The sequence below is a fragment of the Nycticebus coucang genome, chromosome 6 (genome assembly GCF_027406575.1).
Source record: "Nycticebus coucang isolate mNycCou1 chromosome 6, mNycCou1.pri, whole genome shotgun sequence".
Taxonomy (NCBI): Eukaryota; Metazoa; Chordata; class Mammalia; order Primates; family Lorisidae; genus Nycticebus; species Nycticebus coucang.
Window position 1 is genome coordinate 99,468,850 of NC_069785.1, and position 19,884 is coordinate 99,488,733.

General features: G+C 46.3%; 2 protein-coding genes across 7 annotated transcripts in view; both read left to right on the forward strand.

The window, feature by feature from the left end:
* The first annotated feature begins 278 nt into the window (after positions 1–278).
* Positions 279–19,884, forward strand: part of ZNF592 (zinc finger protein 592) — a 58,601-nt gene continuing 38,995 nt past the window's right edge. For 3 of the 6 annotated variants that reach the window (XM_053593390.1, XM_053593385.1, XM_053593391.1), the window contains exon 1: positions 279–2,125. The gene's annotated coding sequence lies outside the window, so the exon portion shown is untranslated. Of the gene's footprint in view, positions 2,126–2,392; positions 2,633–6,649; positions 6,736–19,884 lie in introns of those variants that run through there. The other 3 variants (XM_053593387.1, XM_053593388.1, XM_053593389.1) reach the window with 3 other exon arrangements.
* LOC128587348 (T-complex protein 11 X-linked protein 2-like) lies at positions 14,852–16,556 on the forward strand. The gene has a single exon (XM_053593392.1). The coding sequence runs from the start codon at positions 14,881–14,883 to the stop codon at positions 16,384–16,386; it is 1,506 nt and encodes a 501-aa protein (XP_053449367.1). The 5' UTR covers positions 14,852–14,880; the 3' UTR covers positions 16,387–16,556.

Below are 19,884 nucleotides of genomic sequence, written 5' to 3' on the forward strand. Positions count from 1 at the left end.
CTAAAAATAGAAAAACTGAGGCAAGAGGCAAGAGGATCTCTTCAGCCCAAGAGTTGGAGGTTGCTGTGAGCTATGATGATGCATGGCACTCTACCCAGGGCAACAGTTTGAGACTTGGTCTTCCCCACACACACCCCAAAAAAACCCACAAAACTTTGAAAATTTACTTAAAAACACCATTTTCTCTGCTTTCAAAGGAAATAAAAATAAGAAAATACAGAAGTCACAGAAGAAAATAAAAGTCCCATTTTTAAAATCTATGCATTATACATATTCATGTATATTTATGTATTACAATGTATCACATCATTTTATAAATGTGCTTTTTAATTAAAAATGCATCCTACATCATTACATTTTTTTGTTCACCATGATTTTTAATGGCTACAAATGAACTCTATTTAACAATCAATCTATAATATTGGCCATTTTTCTTATTTACACATAGAGTGCAGTATTTTGAGGGAGTATAAACAGGTGCTATCCAGGGTATGGAGACAAATTTCCTGAAAGAGAACAATAAGTATTTTTCGGAAACAAGAAACTGGGGCCAGAGATAATTAGGAGAATTCCTAATTAGAGATTCCCCATGAATATCTGGAGATATTGGCAGGTGTGCTGAGTTTCCCACAGTTAGCGATGTAGGGGTTTGTTCTTAAATTTAAAGGACAGTGATCCCAGCTGACCTAAGGATTGGCTCTGGGGGGATCAACCAGCAGCTGATCCATGGAAACATATACGCCTTCCTACCTCAAAACATTTCTGTCTTTATGCACCTTAAATCTTGTAGAAGAGGCACACTCTTTCTTCCTTTCCCCTCTTCCCATTTCCTTTCTCTTTTCTGGGATCTGGAACCATCAATTTTCTATCATCTCTCATTCTCTTCTCTCAGCTCCTTTCTTTTAAGGTCTCCGCCCTCTAATAGGAAAAGTAAAAAAAAAATATTTTTTTTACTATCCCGTGAGCTACAGGCCTACTTTCCTCTTCATCTCAGTGCCAACCTTCTGGAAAGAATCATCATTCTTTACTATCTTCATTGCTTCATCACTAACGACTTCTTACCCAAGCTCTCAACTCAGCCCAGTGCCTTGTACACAGCAGGTCTGGGCGCAACGTTAGTTCCAGCCCGCTTGTAAACTGGCATCTCTTTCCTGGTTCTTCAGAAGGAATTTCTTCACGGTTATCAGTGGGTGCTTACTGCCAGTCAGTAGAGCCTCGCATCCATGTTCCCACACCCTGATTCTGCAGCCCCGTAAGGCTACAGACTGGTTTCCAGGTACATTGGATCCTTGGAAGGTCCCGCCTGCCTCCTGCCCGGCTCTGTACATAGCTCCCCAGGAACCCTGAGAGATCTGTGAGCACCGGTTGCCAGTCCTTCAACTCTCGTTTGTCGCGCGTCCCTAGGTCACCTCGAGGCAACATGTCAGAATGCCCCGCGCCTCCAAGCCTGCGTGAATGTCCTAACATTTAATGCGCACCCGAATGCCAGGCTCAGGCCACCCTTACTTCCTTTCACTCAACAGTCTTTAACTAGGCCCCACTACATGCCCGATCTAAGTGAAGAGGTCACAGTCCTGGGTCCCAAGGCACTAGCTGCTGGGGCAAGACAGCCGCGTAGGCAGATCTTGTCCCTCTAGCGGGCGGCATCAGCCCCTCCCGAAGGTCCCTGCCCTGGTGGCGCGTCAGAGGACAAGAGGCCCAGGTCGCAAGGAGCGGCGACCCGGCCCAACCTCTCGAGGTGCCCGACGGCACCGGCTGGGGCGGGAGCCGGGCAGGGCGGGCCGGGGTCTGGGGTACACGGCGTCTGCCCCGCCCTCCCGGCCGCCGCCGTCGCCGCAGCCGCGCAGCCCGCCTCGGGCGGGAGGCGGAAGGCCGGGCCTAGGCCCGGGCAGCCCCTCGGCCGCACCGCTCTGGGCCGGTGCCCAGGTCCGAGTCGCCTTCCGCCTGCCCCCAACCCCCCGCCTGCGGCCCCAGCCAGGTCCCGCCGGGGGCCGGCTCCCGCCCCCGCTCCGCCCCCGTAGCCGCAGCCCCGCCCGCCACTGCCGTCGCCATGTTGTGGCTCCCGCAGCCGGCGCTCAGGACGGGCACAGACGAGCCCGGGGCCTGCAGCTGCCACCGCCGCCAGGTAAGCGCCCCCCGCGGGCCGGGCGGGGCCTGCGGGCCTGGGCCGCAGCGGGGACAGCCCTAGCCTGGGCCCAGGATGAGCGGAGCCAGGACCCAGCTGGAGCCCGCGCCCGCGGCGGGGCCGGGCCCTGCAGCCTGGAGGATCCTGCCCGCCGCCAGAGGCGGCAGCCACTTCCCCCGACCGCCGCCTGGCGGGCCCGGGCCGCCACCCCACCCCGCCCCCGGCCGCCGAGCCCTTCCGCCGCCGCGACCCGCGGCTCCCAGGCCAGCTGGGCACGCTGCAGTCCTCTCTGCGAGGGGTGGGACGGGCGGCCGCCCTTGGCGACAGCCAGCGGCCCCCAGGCCGGGTACGGATAACGGTGCCACTTCTCCCTGCTGGGACGGCCTGTCAGCCTGACTGTCCCCGCCGCCTGAAGAGCTGGCGCCGTCATGGGGTTAGACACTTCGAGGGACGACCTTCTTGGGCAACCTTCGGTTCCCACCCCTCGCGCCCCACGCCCGTGTGAAGGTTTCTCCTGGAGCATGCTGATATTCCTTTTCTGGAGTTGGGGTTCTTAGGGGGTGACCAGGCCCGTTGGTTAGGGTGGTAATTGTCTCCCCTCAGCGATTCTTCCTGTCAGCCAGGGAGTAAAAGGCTCAGCGTGACCCGAGAGAGGACAGGGGAGCGTCTGCTGGACAGATGGCCTGCTGGCCTTGGATCAGCGTTTGTGAGGGGGAGGGGGTCCGTCTGACTTTAGGTATGCCTGTTCCTGAGAAACGCAGGATTATTGGAGCTGTTCAGGGATTTTTAACCGTTTTTGAGTAGGCTAGAGGCGACATTAAAAGTCCTGGATTGGGATAAATCCACAGGCCCATCCAGGGAAGCATGTTTGGCATCCAAGACTAGCAAAGAATGGGACTGGAGGTAGAAGAGGACTTGGTAGGGGCAGGCTCAAGGCGACTTGGAGTATTTGGCCTACCCTATGCACGTTTGTGTTTGTGTCCCATGTACAGTGTGACAGCACAGAGGATGTGGACAGTTGCCTGATCTGGTGGGTGCTTGGTAGGATTTCATGGGTCTGTTTCTTCAACTTCACAAGCATGTTACACAGCAAAAGAGGAGGAAGCTTGGTGGTGGTGCATCTATTTTGACTATTTTCCAAGTTTTCCACGGATTATGGCTTTGATTCATTATTTAGTCATTTTTTACTGAGCACTTATTTTGTGCCTGGCACAGACCTAGGTGCTGGGAGTGGTGAAGCAGCAACACACCTTATTTTAGGTTGTGGAGCTCTTAGCCTATAGGAAAAGTCTGATAATAAATAATCATGAAAATGTATTCAACAATAAATATTTGTCAACAAGTATGTGTCAAGCATTGCTCTAGATCAGTGGTTCTCAACCTGTGGGTCGCAAACTGTATTAAAGGGCTGCCGCATTAAGAAGGTTGAGAACCACTGCTCTAGGTGCAGTGAACAAAGCAAGCAAAAATAACTTGCCCTTGTGAGGAGAGAGCAAACAATAAATAAATAATGAAAATATAGTCTATTAAAAACTGCCAAGAGCTGAGGAGAAAAGACAGGAAAGGAGAATCTGAAGTATCAGGGTGGGGGTTGAATTTACCTTGGGGTGGCCTGGGAAGGCTTCCTAAAAAGGAGTTTTTCTTTTTTAATTTTTAAATTTTTTTACTCTTTAAAAAAATCTTTGTTTTCTTTTAAAGGTGGGGTCTGGCTCTTGCTCAGACTGGTTTCAAACTCCTGCGCTCAAGGGATTCTCCTGCCATGGTCTCCCAGAGTGGTGGAATTACAGGCCTGAGCCACCTTCCCAGCCAGAAGGAGTCTTTCAGATAAAACTTTTTTTGTTTGTTTATTTTGATACAGGGTTTCACTCTTGTCACCCTGGCTAGAGTGCAGTGGCATAATCATAGCCTACTGCAACCTCAAACTACTGAGCTCAAGCAGTCCTCTAGTCACAGCCTCCTGGAGTGCTGGTTGCAAATAAAACTTTGAAGGAAGTGGTAAACTAATAATTTCAAAAGGTAGTGAATATAAGGAAAGAAAGAAGAGAGGAGTAAGAAATTAATTTGAGTTAGGGGCTCAGGAAGGCTTCCCTGAGGAAGTGACATTTAGGTTAGAGACCTGAAGGAGGGTTAATGTGTAGAGCAGACTCTAGCAAGTTGGAGGAAGTGAAAGAGGCCCCTGGGGCTTGGAGGTGGGTAGGGAGAGGGATTAGTCTATGAAGACCTGGGCCAAGTCTGATCTCTGGGCCTTGAAGGCAAAATGCCTGCCCTCTTTAGTTTAGATTATGTCTCCAGTGTAATTAGGAACCTTTGAAAGGTTTGAAGGAGTGACATGATGACATTTACATTTTAAAAGGTATCTGGCCCCTGTGGAGGGAATGGACTTTGAGATAAGGAGGTTAGGCTTGGCTTTCTCTGTTGAGTGGCCTAACTACCTGGTATGTTTGAAAAAGCCTCAAGCAGTGTGGGGGAGATCTTTTCCTCTGTGAGTCTGCCTCACCAAACTTTTAGGAAGAGGAAAATGAATTACCATTTATGGAATACCTACCAGGTAGGATACCTAATTTTAAAGACTCTTGCATACGGGCGGCGCCTGTGGCTCAGTCGGTAGGGCGCCGGCCCCATATACTGAGGGTGGCGGGTTCAAACCTGCCCCGGCCAAACTGGAACCAAAAAATAGCCAGGCGTTGTGGCGGGCGCCTGTAGTCCCAGCTACTCAGGAGGCTGAGGCAAGAGAATCGCTTAAGCCCAGGAGTTGGAGGTTGCTGTGAGCTGGGTGAGGCCACGGCACTCTACTGAGGGCCATAAAGTGAGACTCTGTCTTTACAAAAAAAAAGAAAAAAAAAAAAAGACTCTTGCATACATAATTATATTTAACTTAATCCTGAATATACCCTAAGATGAAGAGTGTATCATACCCATTTTACAAGGAAACAAACGTAGAAGGGGTAGATGATTTAACCCAAGCCACGTTAATAACAACCTGGATTCAAGCCCAGGTCTGCGTGATTCCAGAGCCCATTGGCTCTAGAGTCAGACCACCAAAGTTTGCATTTTGATTCTGCTACTTTCTAACCCAAAGATCTTGAGTTACTTAACCTCTTTTGTGCCTCAATTATCTCATTTTAAATGTAGGTGAAAGTACCTACCTCATAGAGTTGTACAGATTGAATTAAGCCATGTTTAGCACTTATTTAAATGTTAGTTGCAATTATTTTTAAATATTTGAAATATCCATGTTGCCTTTCAGCCACATTGTGGTCATTTTGGATGAAATTTATATTCTTGAATTTTGTGTGCTATCTTGTTTTCCTTTTTTTTCTTTTTACCTTTTTTTCAGACAGGGCCCCACTCTGTCATCCCCACTAGACTGCAGTGGTGTCATCATAGCTAACTGCAACCTCAAACTCCTGGGTTCAAACCGTTTTCTTGCCTCAGTCTCTTGAGTACTGGGACTACTGGGGTGTTCCACCATGCCTGCTAATTTTTCTATTTTTGGTAAAGAAGGGGTCTTATTCTTGCTCAGGCTGATCTCAGGTGATCTTCCCACATGAGCCTCCCAAGGTGTTAGGATTACAGGTGTGAGCCGCCATGCCCAGCATCCTTCTATTTTCTCTTAATAACTAATGCAGTGTTCCATATGATCAATCATTCAACATTGGTTTCCCATTTCTTGCTTCACACTGTGCTAAAACTTGCAGGATATCTAGTGAGTTCCTTTCCTTCAGGAGATCAGAGTATTCTGGGCATGTCAGATATTTTAAAGAATAAGCTACAGGCTTGGCACAGTGGCTGTAATCCTAGCACTCTGGAAGGCTGAAGTAGGTGTATTGCTTGAGCTCAGGAGTTCAAGACCAGCCTGGGCAAAAGTGAAACCCCATCTCTAATAATAAAAGCAGAAAAATTAGCCAGGCATTGTGGTGGGCAACTGTAGTTCCAGCTACTCAGGAGGATCTCTTGAGCACAAGAATTTGAGGATGCTTAGAGCATCCTCTACCACAGCACTCTACCCAGGGCAACAGGGTGAGACTCTGTCTCCAAAAAAAAAAAAAAAAAAGAACTATAATGTACTTAAATTCAGCTGTGGTTAAAGAGCTGTTGGGAACAATAAGAACTAAATGCCTGGGTAAGAAGGGTAAGGTTTTAGGGAGGTGACTTTTGAACCAGGCTTTAGAGGAAGAATAGGAGTTTTACAGGCAAATAAGATTGGGCAAGGGACATGTAGTTAGAGTGGTAAATGTGAAAGTGGTCCCATTGTCTGGGGGTGAGGCTGAGAAGTTGAGTTGGGGCTAAGAAAAGCAGGTTAAAGAGTTTGGGTTTTATTCTGTAAGCTTGAAGTCCCCCAACCCCCTGTGACTGGTGGATGATCACTGCCTGGCCTCTTGCCAGTCAGGAGAGACATTAGAAATGTATACCTGACTGTAGCCTGCATGGGAGAATCTAGGCTGTGCCTCCTATGAGAACCTGCTTGCTGATGATCTGAGGAGATGTAATACATTTGAATCTTCTGAACTCCCCCTATCCCAGGTCCATGGAAAAATTGTCACCCAGGGAACTGGTCCCTTGTGCTGAATGAAAAAGGTTGGGAACTACTGCCGGTGGGAGTGCTACCAGTGAGTATTAGATATATCAGTAAATGCCTCTGGTGATGAGTGTTAGAGAGTAGCTATAGATGTCATCTTGGGGCAGCTTTATTTCTGGTGGGGGAGAGGTACTGGGGTAGGGTGGATCATTGTGCTTTGGAATCTGTTTCTTAGCTTTATAGACCAGAAATTCAGTTTTGTGGAGCTTTCAGAGCTGATTGGGCCCAGAGACTGACTCAAACCAAACTTGGAAGAGGTCAATGAATAAACTTAGTGTATTTACTGACCACAAGAAATGAAACTACAGGGTGGCGCCTGTGGCTCAGTGAGTAGGGCGCTGGCCCCATATGCCGAGGGTGGTGAGTTCAAACCCAGCCCCAGACAAACTGCAACAACAAAAAAAATAGCTGGGCGTTGTGGTGGGCGCCTGTAGTCCCAGCTGCTCGGGAGGCTGAGGCAAGAGAATCACATAAGCCTGAGAGCTGGAGGTTGCTGTGAGCTGTGTGTTGCCACGGCACTCTACCGAGGGCAGTAAAGTGAGACTCTGTCTCTACAAAAAAAAAAAAAAAAAAGAAAGAAATGAAACTACAAAACGACAGATGTTTTGGTCCTCTGGCCTTTGCTCCCCAGTTTCTGGCCAGGATCGAGACATACTAACAAACACTTGCTTCTCAATTCCTGTTTGTTTCTCTCACGCTCCTTGAAAATTAATACTACATAATCTTTTCTCAAGTATTGTTTAGTATAGTCAACAATGATTATTAACTGATGGAATGAATAATTTAGATAGGATCCTGTGTTTGTGAAACTCGAAGAGAAAGAATAACAGAAATAATCAGAAAAAGAGGTTTCATAGAATTAGGTTAATGGCAAAGGTGTGCAGATTCTAAGTGGTGTGGGTAATTTTGTGGCTGAGCAGTGTTGTGGGGAGATGCATTGGAAGTTGTTCGGGTGGGAGCAAAGGTCTGCAAACTTTTAGAGGGTATAGGGAGTTTTTGATTGTACTTGAATAGAGAGACTGGTTCAAAATCTCCGTCTTTCCAACACAATGGAGACAGAAAAGAAATGTAAGAATTTCTGGCTTCAACTCAGGCTGGTCATGGTGAGCTTTCTCCTTGGATTGGAATCTTCATGAGGTTTGAACTTTGTCTTACACTTTTGTCTGCTTTTGCAAATCCTGGAAGAGTGGTGGGCCCTCTAGAGCAGGCCACATGAAGCGGTATGAATTGTATTTGTTCCCATTTTTTTTTTTTTTTTTCTGTAAGACAGAGTCTCACTGTACCATCCTCGGGTAGAGTGCCATGATGTCACACGGCTCACAGCAACCTCTAACTCTTGGGCTTACGCGATTCTCTTGCCTCAGCCTCCCAAGCAGCTAGGACTACAGGCGCCCGCCACAACACCCAGCTATTTTTTTGTTGCAGTTTGGGCAGGGTTGGATTTGAACCCTCCACCCTCGGCATATGGGGCCGGCGCCCTACTCACTGAGCCACAGGCACCACCACCCCGTTTTGTTTTTTACTTCAAAATAAGATACGTGCAGTGTGCATAGGAATTAGTTCTTTTTTTCTTTTTAAACTATAGTCCGGCCCTCCAACAGTCTGAGGGACAGTGAATTGGCCCCCTGTTTAAAAAGTTTGAGGATGCCTGCTCTAGAGTTTTGAATCTATATTTTTCTGTGGTGAAAAAGAAAATCCAAGTAGACTAAACTAGATTGTGGCTTATTTTTCTTCTAAAATTGTAAAAATACTACAAGAAATACATATTCATGTAGGAAATTTAGGGAATACAGATAGGTGTACAAAGAAAATAAAACTCACAAATCCTGCAACTAGAGCAACTATTGACTTTTTAATATTTTGGTATTTGTTAGATCTTTATTGCTTTCCCTATCATTATATGTAAATTTATTTGAACCTTTTCTTACAAAAATATTATAGAAACTTCTTGACTAGGAGAGAGTTCTAAGTGCTGATGTTCATTTGTGTCTCTGTGGGCACCTGCTCTAGTGCCCGCCCTGTTAGGCGCTCAAGAGGCATAGGATGTGATAGCTATTAGCTGATTACTTCTGAGAAATGGTTTTAGAGAAGCAGAGTGCTAACTTTATCCAACCATTTGCTTTTATTTGACAGCAGGGAAGTGTGTGTATGTTGAAATGAAATATCTGATCCTTTTTATGGCTCAAAGAAAAGTTAATGAATACCTTTTGAGTTTGGTTTCACCAGAGTCATTCCTTAAAGCTGTCAGCACTTATGGGCTGTCCTCTGCACACTATGTGACTTTGGCTAAGCCCCTTACCTTCTCCATTTCTTTCTGAAAGTGTTATATCAAGGTGACCCCCTTCTCTCATTAACACACACCAGGGGATGAAAAGGATGTGTGACTGATTGTGAAAAGAGTACCACAACGAGTGAGAAAAAGGAGCGTGTGTGTCTGCAGACAGATTAACTCTGGTGTCAGGTCAGTATGTGTGTGTGTGTCTGAGCAACTTCAGCTGTTTGTTTTTGAGAGCTCTAGGATTATTGGAGCCCCCTTAGAAATTATGAAACTTTTCTTTAAAAAGTTTAAAAATTTTTACATTTATTTTTGTTTTTATTTATTTGAGACAGAGTCTCAAGCTGTTGCTAGAGGGCCGTGGCGTCTTAGCTCACAACAACCTCCAACTCTTGGGCTCAAGCAATCCTCTTCCCTCAGTTTTTCTAATTTTTAGTAGAGACAGGAGTCTCACTTTTGCTCAGGCTGTTCTTCATGAGCGCAAGCTGTCCGCCTGCCTTGGCCTCCCAGAGTGCTAGGATTACAGGTGTGAGCCACTGCGCCTGGCCTATTTTTTAATTTTGAGACAGAGTCCCACTTTATTGCCCTCAGTAGAGTGCTGTGGCGTCACAGCTCATAGCAACCTCCAACTCTTGGGCTCAAGCAATTCTCTTGCCTCAGCCTCCCAAGTAGCTGGGACTACGGGCTCCAGCTACAACTCCTGGCTATTTTTAGAGATGGGGGTCTGGCTCTTGCTTAGACTGGTCTTGAACCTGTGAGCTTAGGCAATCCACCCACCTCAGCCTCCAAGAGTGCTGGCATTACAGGTGTGAGCCACCACACCTGGCCCTTATTTATTTATTTATTTATTTTTTTTTTTTTTTTTTTTTTGGCCGGGGCTGGGTTTGAACCCGCCACCTCAGGCACATGGGACCAGCGCCCTACTCCTTGAGCCACAGGCGCCACCTTATTTATTTATTTTTAACTGAAACTTTTTGGGTTTTTTGAGGCAGGGTCTTGCTATGTTCTCTTGAACCTCTGGGCTCAAGCGATCTTCCTCCCTTAGCCTCTAGCTGGCACAATACATGTGTACCATCATGACCAGCCTGAAACCATTAAGTTGTCCAGAGGTGGCATTAAGGGTCCTGCACATAAATCCATGGGTGCAAGACCTATCTATATCCCAGGTCTAACTCGGAGTAGATTTGCTTTTCATCATAAAATCACCTTATGTTCAAGTAGTGGAATTTTACTTTATATATATCTTTTAATTAAAGTTAAATTGAATTTAATTTTGAGATAGGATCTCACTCTGTAGCTCATGTTAAGGGGCAGTGGCATGGTCATAGCTCATTATAACCTCCAACTCTTTGGCTCATGTGATCCTCCTACCTCAGCCTCCTGAGTGAGTGGGACTATAGGTGTGTACCATAAGCGTGCCTAGCTGAATTTTTTTTGTAAAGCCAGCAGTCTTCTCACATTTTGCCCTCCGAGTGTGCTGGGATTGCAGATGCAAGCCACTGTGCACAGCCAACCTTATTCTTTATATTTTCTTCCTTTTATTTCAATTTTGTAAAGGCTTATGGAACAGAGACTAACAAATAACCTGTAAATCTGTTTTCATTTTAGTGACAAATATAGAATGCCCTAAGACAAAAACTCAAAGTTCCTAGAACCATGTCCCTGGAGAAGAAGTGTAATTTTGGCCACCTTTTCCTTGATCACTTTCAGAGGAAGATGCTTTTGTTAGCTGTGTTTCAAACAGATGAATTAGGTGAGCACCTCTGTAGTCTTTGAATTCAGAGAGCCAGGGCTGCATCCTTCTAGGAGAGTGTGATTGGTTCCTAGCTCCATTTGTTGGGTGTTCACTCCTTTTCTGGTGTGGAGTGTAGCATGTGGCCCAGTCTCCAGACACCCATGGATGGGGGCCACTGCTAGAGCCCCTTGATGTTCCAACCAGGGGATCAAAGGACTGGTGTTCCCATCAGTGAGCCTCGGTGCTTTCCTGGGATTTCCCTCCTTTGGGGGGCTCAGCCAATTCTGAGAGTGAAGTAGAGGCTGCTTCTTCCTTATATCTAGTCTTTGGATAGAGGAAAACATTTTACCTACATTTTCTTTGGCAAGCTGGAGCTGAACATGAGCCAGTGTAGTGGACTCTGGCTACACTTTTATTCCCCTGGTTTGCCGCAGTTTATAACTTTCTACTCTTTTCTGCCAGTTCACTTCCTGAAGTTGAAGGTGTTCCTTTAACAAACTGAAGGATAGAGCAAGGTCATAGGGCAGGTTTTTTCAACCTTTTTTATCTCATGGCATGCTTGAATCTACAGTTAAATTTCCGTAGCACACTTAAATTACGGTGATTAAAAAAAAAACAAAACAAAAGAAAGAATATATTTAGTGTGCTTTGAAGTTCTTTTGAAAATAATTTAATTCAGGGCGGCGCCTGTGGCTCAGTAGGGCGCCAGCCCCATATGCCGAGGGTGGCGGGTTCAAACCCAGCCCCAGCCAAACTGCAACAACAAAAAAAATAGCCGGGTGTTGTGGCAGGCACCTGTAGTCCCAGCTGCTCAGGAGGCTGAGGCAAGAGAATCGCATAAGCCCAAGAGTTAGAGGTTGCTGTGAGCCGTGTGATGTCACGGCACTCTACCTGAGGGTGGTACAGTGAGACTCTGTCTCTACAAAAAAAAAAAAAAAGAGAAAAGAAAATAATTTAATTCATGATCTTTAAAAGTTTTGTAGCATACCTAAGATCCTTTCACGACACACCAGTTGGAAATCACTGCCCTAGGGAGAAGTTTTTTTTTAGAGACCGAGTCTCACTTTGTCTTTGTCACCCTCAGTAGAGTGCTCTGGCGTCACAACTCACAGCAACCTCCAGCTCTTTTTCTGGCCAGGGCTGGGTTTGAACCCGCCACCCCCGGTATATGGGGCCAGCACTGTACTCCTTGAGCCACAGGCACTGCCCAACCTCCAGCTCTTGGGCTTAGATGATTCTCTTGTCTCAGTCTCCCGAGTATCTGGCACTACAGGTGCCTGCCACAATGGCCAGCTATTTTTTTGTTGCAGTTTGGCAAGGGCCAGATTTGAATCCGCCACCCTCAGTATATGGCGCCCTATTCACGGAGCCACAGGAGCCACTGCTAGGGAGAGGTTTTGAAGATAGGTGTCCATTGTAACTGCCAACCATTCCAGGGCTACTCTAGGCCCTGGAGACACATCTAAGGCAGAGATTTGGCATTTTCAGCAGAAAAGGGGAGCCCAGGAGTGGGCCCTGAGCAGCTTTTCAGTTTTTTCTGGTCTTGGTGCAGCCAGGGCTCTGGTTTGTGTGGTGAGGGTCTGCTCTCTGCCTTTGCCTTGTTAGACAGACTCTCCACCCTGAATGGAACTGGCTGAGGTTGTATAAAAGCCATTTTACCATCTAAATACTTCATTAGAGCTGTAAATCTTTAGGCCCTTAAAAATATCAGATGTCTGATTAATACTACCATTCTTTTTCTTTACTGCCATCCATAACACTACCATTACTATTATTATTATCATTATTATTATTTTTGGAGACGGAGTCTCATTATGTTGCCTCAGTAGAGTGCTGTGGCGTCACAGCTCACAGCAACCTCAAACTACTGTGCTTAAGTGATTCTCTTGCCTCAGCCTCCCAAGTAGCTGGGACTACAGGCACCTGCCATAATGCCTGGCTATTTTTTTGTTGCCGTTGTCATTGTTGTTTTTTAGCAGGGCTGGGTTCAAACCCACCAGCCCCAGTGTATGCGGCCAACGCCCTAACCACTGAGCTATGGGTACCAAGTCATTACCATTATTATTATTATTTTTTTTTTTTTTGAGACAGAGTCTTTTTCGCCCTCAGTAGAGATGCCCTGGCATCACATCTCACAGCAACTTCAAACTCTTGGGCTCAAGCAATTCTCTTGTCTCAGCCTCCCAAGTAGCTGGGACTACAGGTGCCTGCCACAACCTCTGGCTGTTTTTAGACATGGGGTTTCACTATAGCTGGTCTCAAACCTATGAGCTCAGGCAGTCCACCTGCCTCAGCCTCCCAGAGTGCTAGGATTATAGGCCTGAGCCACCGCTCCTGGCCTACAATATTTTCTTTTATTTGATATATTGTAGAGCCTTTTTGCAACTAGACCGTGTTGACCAGTAATCTATAGTTGCTTATGGAAGACCTACCCTGGGCCCAACTCAAAGCTGATGGTCTGTGGAGCATTAAAGAATCATGTGAGATGAACTTGGCTCTCAAGGAGTTCCCCCACTGAAAGCAATTAGAGAACAATTTTGCTTGTAGGACCGAAGTGTCTTAAGGGGGCTTTACTTTCTGAGGGTAGTGGTTACTCTCAAATAGGACACCCTCTGAGATAGCTGGAGTTACCTGTGGGGAATATTCTTTTGTACCTAAAGTGGATTGAATGGCCATTTGGGAGGAGCGAGGTGGTAGCAGTTATGTAATCTTGTCTCAGTATTTCACTTGCACTCCCCCCCCACACACACTGCTTCCCAAAGTACTGTACCTCAGCGAAGGTAGCCCATGTCCTCAAAATATAAACCCCAGTGCCTCCATTCCTCTGAGCCTAAGGCTTTTACATTTCCATCTTAGAATCCTTTTTTTTTTTTTTTTTTGAGACATTATGTCGCCCTGGATAGAGTGCCATGACATCACAGTTCACAGCAACCTCAAACTCTTGGGCTTAAGCAAGTCTCTTGCCTCGGCCTCTTGAGTAGCTGGGACTACAGGCGCCTGCCACAACACCTGACTATTTTTTGGGTTGCAATTGTCATTGTTGTTTAGCAGGCCCAGGCCAGGCTCGAACCTGCCAGCTTCGGTGTATGTGACTGTAATCACTGTGCTAAGGGCACTGAGCCTAGAATCCTTTTAAAGAATATTTATACCCCCTATGGGGGGTCATACACTTAGTAGTTCATCACCAAATAATAGCTTTAATTACTGGGAATTAAGTCAATGGAGAGAAAGACTGGGACCCAGGCAGTCACTCAGGGGCAAAAGGGTCTAAAGGGAAATAGTCCTGCAGGGAAGGAGAGAAGTGAAGGCAGCAAGAAAAACTTTTACACATATCAGTTGCTGCAGGTGAGTGTTGCTGACTCGGGGTCCGCCCTGGTGGTCCTGGGTGGGGTATCGGGGGACAAGTGAGCTGGCACTGGTAGAGAGGTTTTGAGGCAGAGTTGAAATTTGAGCTGAGTCTTTAAGTTTGGGAAATTTTTTTCCCCTCGTTTAGAAAAATAATACATACTCAGTTTAGAAAATTTGGAAACATTCAAGAGGAAAACAAATCCTTATAATTCTTTCTAATGACAGAAACTGAGATGTATAGGCAGTGGAAAATGATCCTTTAACGATGTAAGTCAACACTTTTATGCCTCTGCCCCAAGTCCTGTTGCAGCCTTCCATTTGGGGGCAACATCCTGTCTGGGACTTACTGTCATCTGCCTCCCATTCTGTCTCCTGCTCCTGCTCTTGCTTTGGGGCCTTTCTACTTTCTCCTCTGTCTACACTCTCAAGTGGCTTGCTCTCTCACTTCAGGAGTGAGAATGTCTCCACTCTCCTTTCTGATTTCAGATGAGGAGCCTAGGTTGAGGAAGATTGTCTGGCATATTATGAATCTGTGTCTGCCTCCCTCTGTTGGACTGTCAGCTCAACATGGGCAGGAACTTGGTTTGCTCTGCTGATTGCACCATCCACGGTGACTTGGAACAAGGCACCTAGTAGGAGCACAATTAATATTACTGAGGATTGGGTGGTGCCTGTGGCTCAGTGGGTAGGGTGCTGGCCCCATATACTGAGGGTGGCGGGTTCGAACCCGGCCCCGGCCAAACTGCAACAAAAAATAACCAGGTGGATACTCAGCCGCGGGGCAGCCGGTCCAGAACAGAGGAAGAGATAACATCAAGATGCCCAAGAGTGAGGAAACTGTACTCCAAAATGATCCTAATGAAGCAAAGTGTGGAGCCCATAATTCTGAAACATCAGAGAAGAACCAAGAAGAGGAAGACTTCTGTTTAAATAACTACTCTCCTCGTCTAATAGAAACAATTAACGAAGTTTCCAGGATGAGCATTGCTCATGAAATCATGGTAAATCAAGATTTCTACATGGAAGAGAATGTTTTATCTCCAAACAGTCTGGAAGACAGGTTCATGGAGACATTGTACAAAGTTTTTTGGGACCATTTAAGAGAACAACTCTTGAGTAATCCTCCCGAATTCACTTGTGCTCTTGAACTTATGACAGAAGTTAAGGAGGTTTTGCTATCACTGCTATTACCACGCCACATCCGCCTAAAAAATGAGATTAAAGAAGTTCTGGACATGGATCTCCTCAAGCAAGAAGCAGAACATGGAGCCCTAGATGTCTCTCGTCTCTCAAACTACATTCTTAGTTTGATGACCCTGCTATGTGCACCAGTTCGAGATGAAGCAGTAAAGAAACTACAGAGCATAACAGATCCAGTACAGTTACTGAGGGGCATCTTCCATGTTCTGGGCCTAATGAAAATGGACATGGCGAACTATACCATCCAGAGCATTCGACCCTACCTGCAGGAATATTCCATCCAGTATGAAAGAGCTAAATTCCAGGAACTCCTTGACAAACAACCCAATCTCCTTGATTACACCAAGAAATGGCTAACCAAAGCAGCCACAGACCTCATTACACCATGTCTGGATTCTCCTGACATCCCCAGCTCCTCCAGCATGGCCTGTTCAACTCCAGACAAGGCAGCTAAGAATTCAGATCCTCCCAATCCCATAATGGTGCTATACCAGGGCTACCTGAATCTCCTCCTCTGGGATCCTGAAAATGAAGAATTCCCTGAGACTCTGCTGATGGACAGAATCCGGGTCCAGGAAATGGGGTCCCATTTGCGCCACTTGACTATATTGGCCTCAGTCTTACTAGTGGCTAGAAGTTTCTCTGGTTCAATTTTATTCAACTCACCTGGATTTGTGGATAAACTGAAATGCATAACCAAGGCTGTGACTGAGGAATTTAACTCCAAGCCTGAAGAAGCTATGGTGAATGTGAGTGAACAGGTGTCTCAGGAAATTCATTGTGGCCTCAAGGACCTGGGCTTTACTGCCCTAAGCAGTGAAAACACAGTATGTCTTATAGGACAACTCCAGAACATCACCAAGAAAGAAAACCGTGTCCGTAGTATCATTGATCAGCGCCTCCTTTTGTTTCTCAAATGCTGTTTGGTTCGTGGCATGCAGGAGTCTCTGCTACACTTCCCTGAAGGCCTTAATCACATCGAAGGAGAGTTGACAGAACTAGGCCGGAAGTTTGTCAAGCTGATGCATCATAATCAGCAGGTATTTGGCCCATACTATGCTGAGATCCTAAAAAATGTCGATACTCTAGTTCAAGCACAAGAAACAGAAGTGGAACCTATCTGATAGTGCTGGACTCCAGCCATGGCAACAGGGACCCAGGAGAGAGGGCTCAGCATGTTCCTGAGATGATATCACCTGTGGCCAGCAGAGAAGCCAGCCATCTTCCTCACTACAGCCGGGATACAGGGCTGCAGGGGTCAGCATGTAAACACCAGCTGACCCAACCCCGTTGGTTAATAAACTTCTGAGCTGCAAGAAAAAAAAAAAAAATAACCAGGTGTTGTGGTGGGTGCCTGTAATCCCAGCTACTTGGAAGGCTGAGGCAAGAGAATCACCTAAGTGCAGGAGTTGGAGGTTGCTGTGAGGTGTGATGCCACGGTATTTTTCTGAGGGCAATAAAGTGAGACTCTGTCTCTTAAAAAAAAAAAATTTACTGAGGACTGAAAGTGAATGAGAGCCTGTGTGTGTGAGAGAGTGTGCATGTTGTGGGGATGAGACAGGAAAGGGCAGTGTGGCTGGAATCTGGTGGGCAGAGGATTGTGGATTGTGTGGAGAGGGTGAGGAGGATGCTTTCAGCAGGGATGGCTGTTGGAGACTAGCCCAGTCTATTCTAGCCTTTCCCATCTCACCTGGTGGGGAGGCAATGGGTTGGTACTATGAGGTGAATGAGGGGCAGCTGCTACACTATAAAGTCAGTTGACCTGCTCCAGGCCTGGGTCATGGCTGTTTTGGAAAACAGAGCCTGAAGCCTGGTCCTAATGTAGTAGGCTGTAGGAAACTATTTAGGTTTTCTAGCAGACCTGATGACCTGATGAAAATGGAGTTTGGGAAAGAGTCATCTTTGATGAGCAGGATGACTATGTAGGGAGAGACCAGATGAGGTGAAGAAAGAGCTAACCCAGCTGAGGGCAGCAGACCTGGAGCACAGCAGGTGACATCAGTGAGACTTGGTGATGGCAGCATGCTCCCCAACTGCTGTGATGGCCTTGACAAAGGCTTCCAGTGCTAAAGTATTGTCAATAGTTTGAAATAAGTTTTAAAAGTAGGTGGAGTTATAGGAGTAGGTGGAGACGAGGAAAGGAAGAGTCCTCCTCAAGCTGTTGATGGCTGCCAGGTCTGTTCACCCGGTGGAGAGCAGGCAGTAATGCCCTAGTGCTGGGCCTGCATCTTACAGACTACAGTCCAAGAGAGGAACCTCTCTTCTTTCTGGCCGCTGAAAGCTGTTTCCTATCTAAATATAGCTGTTGGTATTCTTGGGTTTGCTTCTAAACCTGAACATATACTAGGATGGTATCTGAAATCCATTTTTTCAGTCACCTTCCTTCTTTTTTTTTTTTTTTAATTGCAGTTTGGCGGGACCTGGGTTCAAACCCACCACCCTTGGTATGTGGGGTTGGTGCCCTACTCACTGAGCCACAGGCACCGCCCTCAATCATCTTTCAACTTTATTTTCTGTCTCCATAGTTTTATCTGTTTCTCTGAACAGATTGTTTTGAGCTCACAAACACAATTGGGGTGAATTAATTGACTAGAAATACTTATCTGTAAATGGCTTTTGTTTCATTAGGTTTCTGGCTCCTTTTTAAAAAGTTTTTGCCAACATCAAATTAGTGGAGAAGCGATTTTGGTGTGATCAGCTTCTTTCTTTTTTTTTTTTTTGAGACAGAGCCTCAAGCTGTCACCCTGGGTAGAGTGCTGTTACATCACAGCTCACAGCAACTTCCAACTCCTGGGCTCAAGCTATTCTCCTGCCTCCGCCTCCCAAGTAGCTGGGACTACAGGCGCCCACCACAACACCCAGCTATTTTTTTGTTGCAGCCGTCATTGTTGTTTGGCGGGCCTGGGTTGGATATGAACCCACCAGCTCAGGTGTATGTGGCTGGCGCCTTAGCCACTGGCGCTGAGCCATTATCAGCTTCTTTATGGTTTTTTGGTACATACTTTGAGATTGGTTTCTTTCTGATGTATCCATTAATTTTTAAAATAAGTGTTTGAGCCTTACTATGTGCTCGGCACTGAGAATATAGATAGCAGGGGACAAAGCAAACAGAATTTACCCCCATGGAGCTCATATTCTAGTGTGTGTGGTTTAGAGATGATGAACAAGTAAAATAGAAAGTATGAGAGATGATGAGAAGTATGAAGAAAAATAAAGCAGGGATAATGTATCAGGAGGCAGATTTTCTATTTTAAGTCAGAGGAATCTCATTGATTAGAAGATATTTGAGCAAGACTGGGTGTAGTGGCTCACGCCTGTAATCCTAGTACTCTGGGAAGCCCAGGCAGGTGGATTGCCTGAGCTCAGGAGTTCAAGACCAGCTGAAGACAGAGCGAGATCTCATCTCTAAAATAAAAAGCCAGGCATTGTGGCAGGCATCTGTAGTTTCAGCTACTTGGGAGGCTGAGGCAAGAGAATCACGTAAGCCCAAGAGTTGGAGGTTGCTGTGAGCTGTGATGCCATGGCACTTTACCAGGATGGCAAAATGAGACTGTGTCTCAAAAACAACAACAAAAAATAAGACATTTGAGCAGAGATCTGAAGGAGATGGAAGAGTGAACCATGCAGATATGTGAGGGAAAAGTAGTAAGGATGGAGGGAAAGCAGATGCAAAACCACCAGAGGCGAGAGAGTATTTAGAGAACTGCAAGGGGCCCATGCAGTGGCTCATGCCTGTGATCCCAGCATTCTGGGAGGTTGAGGCAGGTGGATCACCTGGAGCTCAGGAGTTAGAGACCAGCCTGAGCAAGAGTGAGACCCTGTCTCTACTAAAAATAGGAAAACCAGTTGGACACTGCAGTGGTGATGGCTGTAGTCCCACCTTCTTGAGAGGCTGAGGCAGGAGGATCACTTGAACCCAACAGTTGGAGATTGCTGTGAGCTACAATGGCACCATGGCACTCTACCTAAGGTGACAAAGTGAGACTCCAAAAAAAAAAAAAGTCTCAAAAAACAAACAGGATGGCACCTGTAGCTCAAGGAATGGGGTGCCAGCCCCATATACTGGGAGTGGCGGGTTTGAGCCTGGCCCTGGCCAAAACTGCAAAAAAAAGCAAGAAAGAAAGAAAAGAAAAAACAAACAAACAAAAAACTGTAAGGAAGTTAGTTTGGGGGGAGGTTTGGGTAGGGTCCCAGCCCATAGAGATTCTTCTGATGGCTGGTTTGAGCTGGGGTTGGGCATTAGGATTGCTCCCCAGATGTCCCTAATGGGCATCCAGGTCTAGGGGTTAAATAAACCTTATCCTCTGTATTTGAAGAATTTGGGTAACTGTGAGTGGGAGACTTCAGCTGCTCTGATGGGAAGGAAGTCCAGGGCAGGGCTCTATGACCTTTCAGGAATAACAGGAATCTTTAAAAGTAATAAAAACTCTTTTCAGTTTATGTATCTTTTCTCATTTGATTACTTCACCTCTCTAATCCTCAGTTTCCTGGCTTATTATACAGTGAGTGGCTTAAATTTAATGGTTTGCCAGGATCTCTTCAGCTCTGATAGTTGTTAATCTTTCTACTTTTAGAAGAACCTCTAATCTAAGACAACGTTCTAGGATAGTGTTTTCTAATTT

What these genes read in the sequence shown, in the direction of transcription:
- LOC128587348 (XM_053593392.1), top strand. Translation starts at nt 14,881, where the DNA reads ATGCCCAAGAGTGAGGAAACTGTACTCCAAAATGATCCTAATGAAGCA.